Source organism: Homarus americanus, unplaced genomic scaffold (genome assembly GCF_018991925.1).
Source record: "Homarus americanus isolate GMGI-L3 unplaced genomic scaffold, GMGI_Hamer_2.0 scaffold7626, whole genome shotgun sequence".
Classification (NCBI taxonomy): Eukaryota; Metazoa; Arthropoda; class Malacostraca; order Decapoda; family Nephropidae; genus Homarus; species Homarus americanus.
In genome coordinates, this window is record NW_024718273.1 from 14122891 (window position 1) to 14135911 (window position 13021).

The 13021-nt window shown below is 39.9% G+C and overlaps 1 protein-coding gene across 1 annotated transcript in view; it reads left to right on the top strand.

The window, feature by feature from the left end:
* Positions 1 to 13021, top strand: part of LOC121859424 (gamma-aminobutyric acid receptor subunit gamma-2-like) — a gene marked incomplete in the record, with an annotated part of 138498 nt that overhangs the window by 10105 nt on the left and 115372 nt on the right. The window contains 1 exon segment of the mRNA XM_042356223.1: positions 277 to 785. Coding sequence (XP_042212157.1) covers positions 712 to 785 — 74 coding nt within the window.

Consider the following 13021-nt stretch of genomic DNA (forward strand, 5'->3'; position numbering starts at 1 on the left):
TAATTTGATGGGGACCTAAAATAGATTTGGAAAGAAAAATGTTTGATGATTTTTCAGTAGAATGAAATACTTGATTTACATTCTCCGAAATATTCTTGATTTGAGCTTAGATTCTGATGGGCTGTGCAGTGATAGTGACAATGTGTAAACAGACTAGCGGTGAGAAGAGAGCGTAGTTAGTGACCTGTACAGCACAAAACAACAACTTTCAGGCATCAGAAAGCACGAGGGTGTATCTTGGTTGTGTGAGTCTAAGTAAAGTTCAATCTGATAAAGGACAGGGAACATTTTGCAAATGCCAGTGAGACTTTAATACTTTTTCTTAAAATTCCTAGATAGTCTTATGTGACGCTGAATATCTTGAAGAAAACTTGAGTTCGTCGTGTGATGTCTCCAGCGTGCCTATCTTAACCCCCCTATTGTGCCAAGTGTCACGCAGACACACACTACAAGATAGTGTAACCTAAATCACCCAGTCTCTCTCTATCACCACACCTGAGGTAAAGTGGCAGGTGCCACATAACCGGGAGTGCCCCGTGAACAGGTCCCTTCTTGGCACCTAACAAGAAGCCGGATTTAGGGTGTCACTTAAAACAGACTCCTCTTGGCACCTCACAAGAGCAAAGATCCCAAGTGCCACATCTCCAGGGAGTTTCACCTGTTAGCCTTGGCACGTGACAACACCCGCTCCTCCCTGTGTGTGTGTCGACCATGATGGTGCCTCGCCTGGTGACCCTGGCGCTGGTGCTGGCCTCCGCCTCCACACACACCTTCACCACACACAGGTATGGTCTTAAAGCTTCCTGTCACTATTCTTCTTCTTCGTGTCTTTTATTTCTCTTGTTGACATGTCTTATGACCTCTTGTTATCACCATTGTCTCCTTGTGCTTTGGAATCCCCCTTCCTCTAACCTGTCCTCCTCAACCCTTCCCTGTCCCGCCCCACCCCGTCCCCGTCGTGCCCCGCCCCATCCCCGTCATGCTCCGCCCAGAGGAGTCCAGGTGATTACAAGGTAGGTGATGAACGAAAATATTAAGAATATTAACGCACTTCAGTTATTTTTGTGTCATTTATGAAATATTAATCGTTTGAATGATGTGTAACTCGTGTCGTATACTTATTAAAAAATCACGTGATAACTTATAAACCTTGTTACTTAATTAGTGTGTGTGTGTGTGTGTGTGTGTGTGTGTGTGTGTGTGTGTGTGTGTGTGTTCCTCTCTCTTCTCCTCGTGACCTTCTCATGGTAGGGTCTCTTTCTCACACAACTGTCAGCTCCACATTCCTCCTCCATCTGATCGTTTCTCTGCCGCTGCCATCCATTCTCTTGTTATTGGTTTACCTCTCCTCCTTCTCCTTCTCCGTCTTCCGCGCTCTTCTTGCCAGCCTCTTCTCCTCCATTCGCTGTAGATGTCCAGCTCACCTTAACTTACAACCAGCTATAGTTCTCCTGTGAAACGCTTCCTCGTCTTAATTGCTCTCTCTCTCTCTCTCTCTCTCTCTCTCTCTCATCGCCGTTAACCTCCTCCTTTCCTCCCCATTTATTCAATATATTTTTCGAACCAAATTATTCCCCGGTACTTCTTTTCAAAATTACGTATAAATAAGAGAGTGAAGATCCCTAATAAGAATGGCTTAAAGACCACATCCACTTTTTATGGGCATTTCGTTTTTGTTTTGTTTCGGGGGGTTTTTTTCGTGTTTTTTTTTTTTTTAGTTTTTTAGTTTTTCCTATTCAACAAAGTGCTGGGGATTATATAAATGATTCCCTCAGCTATCGTCCGTCGCTTGAGTTTCGTTTCCGGAATGTAAATGAAAATTATATTCAAATACCACGAGAAATGAGTGTGTGTGTATATAGATGAATTAAATTTTTTACAACACAATATTGAGTTGATTCTTGTGCTATAGGGTTATTTATTTCCGAGTTATTTTCCGGTGAGTCTTTTTATTTATTTCTGTGTCCTTGTGTGTGTTCGTTGGTGAGCCAGATGATGTTCTCCTGATTCACTTTATTGTTGTTGTTGTTGTGTACATTAGTGTAGAAAGCTTTATGAATGATACCTGACACCCACATGTATTATTCACTTCATTCATATTCGTTGTATAAGTAAAGTAGATTCAGCTGTATCGTCATAGGTTCTTGCTTCCACTCTGGCCTTTTTACTTATGATATATTACATTTACACTACAATTGTTTCCCTCACATGAAATACAATCAATAGCAGGTAAAAACTAGCACGTCTCTTTAGTGGTGTGTGTGTGATGAGTATTGAGGTTTTAACATTTGATCTTTTTAATCTCCCCAACTGATGTTTCATAACTAAATAACAAAGAGAATGTCCGCATTGATAATTACAGTACACAAGGGTAGATGTTGTTGCTGAAGAGTTGTTAGTTGTTCAGGTCAGGTTGTGTATTACTGTCGTTGGTGGTGCTAGAATGTGTACTTTGTTGTTAGTATAGCTTATTCTATTGGGGTTAAGCCTTGTTATGGATATACAGTATATTATGTGTGTGTGAAGGAATATTTTTACAGTAATATTTTTTTTTTTTTTACACACGTTTATCTCCAAGACTCCACCACTCTCACAGACTCACCGAGTGTTGTGAACATGACAAGAGGCAGTAACGAGGCCTGACAGTTACCCAGCGTGTAGTGAAACAGATTAATGCAATTTCATGTCTTTGTCGACATCCTTTGAGCCTGAACTGAGGTCTTAGACCGTACCTTAACCAGTTTATGTCCTTTGATATCACCTGTAGTGTCTCTTGACCTAGTATTGGACCTCTTTGTTATCACACTTTACCCCCGTCTGACCCCATTGAACGCTTTATTTACCTTCTCATCTCTTGCACTTGGACCCCGAGTGAACCTTGGGGCCGTCAGTAGCGTAAACACTCTCAGGTGCCGGGGGTTGTGTTACACTGTATTGCCTCCACTTCGTCGTCTCAACCTCCTCGGAAGTTTCTTGTGACTTCCTTCCCTCAACTCGCCGTGAGTCTCTGTGTCTCGCTAGAACCTCTCTTGATTCTAGTTCTGTTACCTGCTTTAATCACCATCCACCTGTCCTAACCATAGACGCATGTTATGTTTCTGCTTCACTAAATACGAGTTGTGCTCTTGCGAAATGTTTAGGTAGAAGACCATAAGAGGATTTAATGAGGCTGAGGATGAAGGGGTCAGTGTCTTATTGTAAACAAACCCAACAGACTACAGATGCACTAAGTAGTAAAGTTAATACAGGTGTGTTTAGATGTTACTTAAGGTAGAGCTGCTAAATTATCGATTATTATATAAATTAAGGTTTTGTTCCGGTGACAATTATAGACCATTAACCCAGATACTAGTTGAGACAGTCAGTTGGGTTGGTTGTGATAGTGGTGGTGATGGTGACGGTTGGTGGTGGTGGTGACTGTGGTTGTGTGGTAATGGTAGTGGCGACGGTGGTGGTTTGGTTTTGTGGTGGCGGTAGTGGCAGCTGGTTACAAATAAAACCCCAGCAAGCGTTACACAGTTTACACAGCACCGTCACCAGGTCTTAGCCCAATCAGTTTTTTTCTTTTTTTTTTTACATATATTTGCTAACAAATTCGTAAACATAAACAAAATAAGGTTGGTGTAATGCATGTGTTATCCTCCAGGTGGCTCTGACCTATAACACACTCTCTCTCTCTCTCTCTCTCAGGCCTACTAGGTAATGAAACACGAATTCTTGTTTTGTTTTTTCTCCATAGACTCTTATCATTTCCTTTGGGACAAACCTTGTACTATGTCTGCCCTCTCTTGGGGTGTGGTGAATAACGCCGTGGTAAGACAAGGAATAGGATGCTTTGTTGTCCGGCAGCTTCTTCTTCCACCTCTCAGTCTGGTCTTCTATCTCTACTTAACACCATTATTATTTTCTATCTATATTTATTTATTTATTTATCTTATATATTATTTCCTCCTTGATTTAGCCACTGAGATAAAAAATGGCAAATTCATGTTATAAACTTACTTTAGTTGAAGATATGGATAAGTGTGTGTGTGTGTGTGTAATAATAATAATAATTAACGGTTTATTGAAAAAGTTCTGCAGCCCGAAGGCTGAAAATGTGCATTGGACATAAATGACTTATTACATACATTGGTGGTTGAACAAAAGCCTACATTAGAGAAAGGTAAAGGAACATACAGTGAACATACAGATTAATGTTTACAGCGGAGGTCACGTAGATCTTGTGCGCTGAGGTGTTAAACAGCAAACATGTAGTGTAGTAACTACCTCACAGGTGGTGTTATGAGGGGCATCACGTGGTGTAGTAGTTCCCTCACAGGTGGTTTTATGAGAGGCCTGATGTGGTGAAGTAATTCCCTCACAGCAGTGGTGGGCACGGTTCCGCTAATTAGCGAAGCTAACTTTCTCGTTAGCGGATTAGCGTTTTTGCTAACTTTGGAAACCATTAGCTGACCAATTAGTTTCCGCTAAATTTAGTTCCGCTAACTTTAAGTCCGCTAACAAAATTTATACATGTTTGTTCCTGTCTGTTGTAAGGTGTGCCGCCGCGACGCGTGTCTCCAACAGCCAGCCAGGCACGCTTGGCTGACTGCGTGTTAGTACGTGCAAACGTCACAAGACATGATTTGTCTACGCCGTGCTGCAGCAGCTGAGCTGCATTGTGTAATTCCACAGTTCTAAGTTCAGTTCACTTACGACGTTGTCAAATTACAGACAGTCTAAGCAGTCTAGCCTATACAGTACTATAGTTTTTGGATTCGTTTAATACTTTGTCTTTTCGTACAGTAAATAAAGATTATAAAGTGTATGTTGAAACTTGAATGTAAACTAATGTTTAATTTCATTTGTTCATTTAATTATTTGTGTACACCTTGATCATCATCTGATCTTGGCATGCTATACCTTTTTGGAAAGCTCTATGTCTAAGCTACAAGACAACATATGAAAATTTCAGCTCTCTAGGTCTGTTTTTAAGGGTTTTTAGAGCCCCCCAAAAAACAAACCGAAGCTAAATTCATATAATATAAGTTAGCAGTTCGCGTTAGCATCCGCTAATTTTTTTAGCTGTTTAGCGGTTTAACGTTAGCGAAGTTAACTTTTTAGTTAGCAGATTAGCGAAGCTAACTTTTCGTTTAGCTTTACCCACCACTGCCTCACAGATGGCGTTATGAAGGGCTTGATGTGGTGTAGTAATTCCCTCACAGATAGTGTTATGAGGGGCCTCGCATGGTTAAGTAATTCCCTCACAGATGGTGTTATGTTTGGCCTCATGTGGTGGAGTAATTCCCTCACAGATGGTGTTATGAGGAACCTCACATGATGCTGTAGCAACTCATTCGCTACGTGGTGTCGTAGCATCATGGGGACACCACGTGGTCTGGTGTCACAGGACCTCACTCACTCAAGTGAGTGAGGTGTGGTCCCAGGCCTCCCTATCGTGGACGGATTAACACATAGCTGGTGTTGTTGAGTCTCACGTGCAGTTATCACTGGGTACCTGGGACCTCACTGTGTGAAGGTTAGCTTGGATGCTACTCAGCTGTTACTGTTGAGTTGTTTTTCACTGACTTAAGCATTGTTCACCACTATTCAACACTGGTTTCATTCCTTTCCTAAATGAAATAGTAACTTCTGGCGAGAACTTGTTGATATTCCGGTGAGTAGGAGGGGTTCAGGGGAGGGAGTTGGTATGGGCCAACATAACAGTTGACCTGGCTGCTGCCAGAGCAGCGCCAGGTGCGTCTTGACCCTTCGGTGGTCAAGGATGAAGTGTGTGTGTGTGTGTGCGCGCGCTTGTTGTGTTACGTCTCCTCACTCTCTACATTTGTCTTTTATCACTTTCCTTACACCTCACTTTCTATTTATTTATTATTTTTCTTTTTTGGTGGGGGGCTGAGTAACGATGAGACAGACAGGTAGACAGACAGGTAGATATAAATTATTCCTAAATAGACAGACAGACAGACAGACAGAAATGACTCAACCATTGGCATACATAACAGGATTTGTTCGACTTGTTTACTCTCCCCAAATTTTAATTCCTCGCCAGTGAGAAGCAATTTATGTTTGATAGTTGTTACACTGTTTGACGACTAACGAATTGGAAATCACGTAATTGGCCTCGTCATTGTCGGTTTAAGCATGAAAGAAAATTACCACGCAATATTTTCTCCTAAATTGTTATTGCAATAAAGTCATTGTGTTGTTTCATCAGACAACCAACGGAATTATATGACTTGTTAATAAAAAAAGTTGTACAATATTCTTCCAAAACTCGTGTCCTACAATGTGAGTTTCCTGTTGAAATTAGTTTTGTCACTTTGTGTGTGTGTGTGTGTGTGTGTGTGTGTGTGTGTGTGTGTGTGATAATAATAATAATAATAATAATAATAATAATAATAATAATAATAAACGGTTTATTAATAGAGTTGCAGCCGGTGGCTGAAAATATACAGACTTACATTTGATTTAGACATAATGATATAATATGCATTGAATACATTTACAGGGCTGTACAGTACATAAATCAGGAGTTGTTTATTATTTTAACAATAGATGGGATGGTGCTGTTCTTATATCTATCGGTGCGGGCTCTTATGGGCTGAATTTTGTTGTAGTGGCGGACTGCGCGAGTTGGGTGGGGGGCAGGAGGTGGCGAGGGTGGTGCAGTAGTCCACGGCCAAACCTTTCCAGTGCTTGGTGGTGGAGGTCACTGAGGGATGGCATTTCCAGGGTGGAGAGAGAGCATTGGTGTGTGTGTGTGCGTGTGTTTAGGGTGATTTGTTTAATAAAATATGAGAGTTCCCGTTCATACAGGTATACTATTCTTGAGAGGTGTAAATACAATAGCGAGGGTGGATCAGTATTACTTTAAATCATGGACAGTTTTAACGACCTCTATGGATGTGTGTACCAACTACCAATTAATTTGCATATTGTTTTTAAATCTTCTGATATAAACATTAGTAATTAAATACACAGACTGTATGTAATTATTTCTTGTGGGGTCATAACTCATATATTAGGCTCGTCGTTCATATCCAGGTACTTTATTTTTTTTTTCATACATAAGTGTTTTTTACACTTAAGAAACATCAACATACGTATTACATTATTATCCTCCACGGGTAACACGCCCACATGAGCCACTAGAGACAGGCACAGTTACAGTGGTCAATGTCAGAGTGAACAGTGGTGGAAACTTGGCTTTGTTCTGCTGTCGCCTCTCTTAAATGGGCCACCTTGCCTAAGAAAATTACCCACGAACCAGGAAAATCCCTATACTTATGGCGAATATTCCCTGGACTCAAGTAGGGGGTTAATGGTCTAGGTAGTGACCAGAGGTGAAGTAACTCCCCCACCTGAATACAGTCTTAACCGTTTAAACACGCTCTACAAACAAACCTGAAAAATATGTTAAACAAATTTGTGGTCTTGAAAAGTCTCGAGCAATAATCCGATACCAATTATACCCGAGACCTGGAAAAAATGATATCGAGACCTACATTACTGGCGTGTGTGCGTGTGTGTCCTCGGGTTAGTTTCACTCTAGTATAAATTTCCTTTTATTAAGAATAACTTCATTTACAGTTACATTTAGAGACCTTACCTCCGTTCTTCCTCCTCACCATAACAGCCGAACACTTTCAATCTCAATTTTCCAGTTAGATGGGAGAATTTCCACCTCAACTCGTCGTTACTGGAGGGGAGTTCACCGGGAGCCGAGATTAAGGTCACCAATGATTAAAAGTGACCCGTAATATTCCGTATTGACTCGCACGTGTAATTTGGCCATTTTTCCTTGATGGGAAATATTGGAAAACTTTTTCAACTGACAACTCATTTCCCAGTGGGTTATCAAGGGGCTTATGTGATGATGTTTTATTGGAATGGTCTATCTGTCTGTTCGTATTAGTAGTAGGTGTGTGAAGTGTAGTAGGAATAGCTGTGTGAAATGTAGTAGTAGGAGGTGTGTGAAGTGTAGTAGGAGGTGTGTGAAGTGTAAATGGCATCATAGTAGTTTATTGCATTTATTGATAGAGGTCGTAAAAGAGATATATACTGGGTTGTTAAATAGTTATACGGGATTTATTGGGTGTGTGAGTTGATGTATGTAAATGGTGTTGTTCTAATGAGCGATGGGGGACAAATCCATATATTTCAGTAAATGAGTTTGGAAGAGAGTGCCTACCAGGAGAAAGTTAATAGTGAATTGTGAAGAAAGTAGGATTAAGTAGAGAAAGTAAACGGAGGAATATATATTAGCTTGACTTTTAGATAGAATGAAGAAAGTGGATGTGTATCAGATACCTAGGAGAGAATTTGTGAGTAAATGGTACAAGTGAGTGATGAATTAAACCACAGAGTAACAGAAGGAAAGAATGTAATTGGTTGATTGAGAATTGTATTGAGAAAAAGAACCGCGTCAGGGGAGGCAACAAAGATGTGGGTGTATTGTACAGGGGAAATATTGACCTGATACTGTGGGTGTGAAACATAGAACTCTGATAGCAAGAGCAAATATAAAGCGATAAATAATGTACTTAATATCAATAGTTTGAGTAAATAAGATATAGAGAGAAATGCATCAATGGTTATGGAAGTGAAAGAAGGTCTGTAGGCATTAGAAAATTAGACCTGGGTCGTATAGGAGGAAGAAGGAGAGACCAAGGAGGAGGTAGAAGGATCCATTGGTAGTGAGAAGGATGAGAAGGAATGAGGCACCAGTGAACGTGAATGAATGGGAGGGCTTAGCGTCAATACATTCTAGAGGAAGGGAGTTGTTGATGATGGGTGGTGGTACTAAGTTATAGGGACCTTGTTTAGTACACATCATTTACAGCAGTCAGGTGGAACCAATGCAAGGGGGGGAAGGTGAGTGTGTACTGACTCGTGTTTCTGGCCCCACACACACACACACACACACACACACACACACACACACACACACACACACACAGGGAGGAGGAGACATATTTTTAACCACATCAGCCTCTCTATAAACCACTTAGTCATTTATTCAAGCCATTAATGGGGACGAATTATTCCTCTCTCACGACCCGGTATAACCCAGTGAATCCACCTAATGTAACCTTTCAACACTAAATCGAACCAATTCAACAACACATAACTAAATTCTCACTCATCGGCAGAAAGGTTTATATGATGGCTTTGGTGGTGGTGGTGGTGCCTTGTACATCTCTCTCTCTCTCTCTCTCTCTCGTACAACTTATTTATAGACAGCATTAGAGAATATATTTATTTCTCCACATCTCCCACACAGCGTCTCTCCCCCTAACACACACACACACACACACACACACACACCGTCTCCCACACACTATCACCTCCCACATATACCATCCCTCACACAGTCTCCCACACAGTCTCTCCCACACACCGTCACCCACACACTCCCCACGAGAACACGGCAGTCCGGCACCACCAATCTTCCTCTTGATCCTCTTACACCATTTTACAGGTGTTGTCGCCTTAATTACAATACCTGATAACGAGTTGTAGTCATGGGGGGTCGTTATTGCCTCTTTAGATACAGACTCCTCATTATTAGTCTCATCAGAATTGTCTTTTTGGATGAAGCAATGATTCGGCATCCCAGCTAATTTAACGTAACCTAACCAAACCTAACTTAACCTAACCTGTTGTAGTCAGATCGTAGTTTTTAGTAGTTATTGCTACTTGAAGTCAGTCACTTATTTATTTGAAGACACTTTAGGTAGCAGGGCGTGTTTGTTGTTTATCTGGTTTAACACTTTATATATACACTTAAGATATATTTACGGTAGGTCGTAGTTGGACGGTGCCATAAGAGAGCTTTATGGGTGTGTCCTCTGGGATACAGCCTATATCTGTCTCTCGGTAGGCGGCCAGACTGTGAACGCTGTGTGAGAGGTGTGTGTGTGTGTGTGTGTGTGTGTGTGTGTGTGTGTGTGTGTGTGTGTGTGTGGAGGTCAGCAATATAGTGTGTGACCTTTGGCCCTTCTCTGAGATGAGGGTTGTTAAGCATGGATTTAATAAGTAATATGAGGAATGCAGTTTGTATAATAAGAGCAAAATAAACTATACGTGTGTTTGTTACGTATTCAGTGTGATGCTGTAGTTTGTTATATGGCGCTATAACAAACTTAATATAACCTACGGTAACCTTATCAAGTCTGACCTAACCTAACCTAACCCGTAACCCAACCTTAACCTTAACCTTATCTTAAACGAACCTGATATAATTCCCCTCCCCTCCCCCTCCCAGGTAACGTTAGAATGATCAAACTTCGGGTGATAAAATCTAGGGTGCCTTAATATTCATGTGATCCAACGTTTTTTTTTTTTTTTAGTCTCCCCCATGATAGAAAATGGAGGAGGGGGAGACTATGAAATTACTCTCCTGGCTTTTTTTGTACCCGAAATTTTCTGTTTCCGCTCATTAAACAGAAGCCCGAGAAAGATAATTTTTTTTTTTACTTCAAACTCACCATAAAGTTTGAGGATAATGAGATGATAATGAATTTTAAATGACGTTTGAATATTATAAAAAAATGAATGACAAGCGGCTATTTTTTTTTCTCTCGATTTTTTCCCATAACCTTCATTAATCAGAGACTATTGAATACACTTTCATTAAACTTCCCATTAATTTAGATAATAATTAGACCATAATATACGTGATTTTTTAGAGGTGTGTGTGTATGGGAAGGGGGAAGAGGTCCTTATTGATGATACAAAAGAAAAATTGGCCGACAACCTAACCTAACCTAACCAAACACAAAGTATTACATAAAAACACAGATTACAGTTTATTATTTTGTATTTCCGAACCATCATTACACTCCGTTTCCTCATCATTGTACTGTATTATTTAGTATGTGCGTCATGACGGTATATTCCAGTGTAATTAATCTTCAGTAATAATTATGATTTACATTTATGAGATCTTATTAAAAATTTCGACTAAAATTATTTCTCATTATTTCTGGTTGTTGGTCATGGTGGATTCTGAAGTCATTCTATTGGGGTCTAATGTCATTTTATTAGGGTCTGAAGTCGTTATATGGTCTGAAGTCGTTATATTGAGGTCTGAAGTCATTCTATTGGTGTTGTAATCAGTATATAGTTTTATTGGGTTTGAAGTAATTTTATCGAATTCTGAAGTCATTCTATTTTGCTATGAAGTCATTCCATTGCCGTCTGAAGTCATTCTATTCACTTTCTGTAATTGCCTTTAACTACTCTCCTCATCGCTGGTGATGGATGGCAGTGATGATTGGATGATGATGATGATGATGATGATGATGATGATGATGATGATGACAAGACAATGATAATGAGGACAGGATGACGATGAAGTGAGGACGGGTTAATGATGATGATGATGATGATGATAAGATGACGATGATGATAGGATGATTATGATGACTACTGGATGACGATGATAGTATGATAATGATGACAGGCTGATAGCGTTAATGATGGCACAGCTTCGAAAATGTGTCCCTACTCACCCTGTGGTGACTCGCGTCTCCAAACGGCACCGTCACAGTGGTAGTATCACTATATATGAATGAACGGACGTGATTGGTGGGTAGGTTTGTTATAGGTCATATAGGTTAGCCATTTGGAGACACTAATTACTCTAGACGGTAAACAGTGTATGTAATTATAACCAAAAAAACAATATTCGGTGAAGAATCTTTTTTTCAATTTCTTGTTTAAAAAAAAGTGTGGTATAATGTCGTAGCGTTGAAAGATACAAGAGAAGTGTATAATGGAATAATAAATAAATGATGAAGGTTTATAATAAGATTCTGTGGTTACGTCGACATCACGCTGGACTCACCAACCTACTGTACAACTGACAAGGTTCGATCTTACTATGACTCGGGGTTTGGTGGGGCTTCTCTCTCTCTCTCTCTCTCTCTCTCTCTCTCTCTCTCTCTCTCTCTCTCTCTCTCTCCCTCCCCATTTTTTTGTAATTTTACTGTTATTTTTACCTTTGACCCCCTCCCCGCTACCAATTAGTGCCCTGAGTTAAACTAATCATTCTCACCTGCAAGATGACATAAAGTTTAATTACCATAACGAAAAAGGTAAGGCGTAGGATATGTCAATACCTTTTAAGGAAGAAATTAAAGATAGTAATGTATAAGAATATGGACTCGATAACCACGGCAGAGGAGTGCAGTAAACGACGCCCTAATGAACGTAGTTAGGTGTTATGATTACTGGGAAGGTAGTGTGAGGAGAATGAGGATGAGGGGAGGATGAGAGGTGAGGGGACAAGGTGGAGGGGAGTGACAGGTGTGGTAAACATGATGGAGGGAAACGTGAGAGGTGAGGTAAACAAAATGAAGGGGAGTGACAGGTGAGGTGAACATGATGGAGGGTAGGGTGAGAAGTGAGGTAAGCAAGATGGAGGGGAGAGTGAGAGATGAGGTTAAAAAGATGAAGAGGAAGGTGAGAGGTGAGGTGAACACGAGATGTAAGGTCACATTATTTAACCCCAGAAGAGATAATATTTTGAAGGTGTTCTGTGGAAAAGTTAATAATATCTTAAAATCTGTGACAAAGAGAGATACTAATTAATTACCACTATAATCAAGAAGGTACACATTATCAACCTAACCTAACCTAACCTATCCTATCCTATCCTATCCTAACCTAACCTAACCTAACCTTGGATATATGAGAACCTGTAATATACAAAAAATAAATTGCTTACATTAGGCTTGGGTGTTTTCGCTGTATTTATTATTATTTTTATTAGTGTTATTAATTTTTTGGACTAGGTTATATTATCATTCTAATGTAGTAATAAGAGAATATTATTATTATTATTATTATTATTATTATCATTTATGTTATTATTATTATTATTATTATTATTATTATTATTATTATTATTATCAGTCTTATCATTATTCACGTAATGTGGTGGTCATTACGGTAACACAGGTGGGAACTCTTGAGACACGATCATTAGTGGTAATTTATGAAGGGGAGCTGA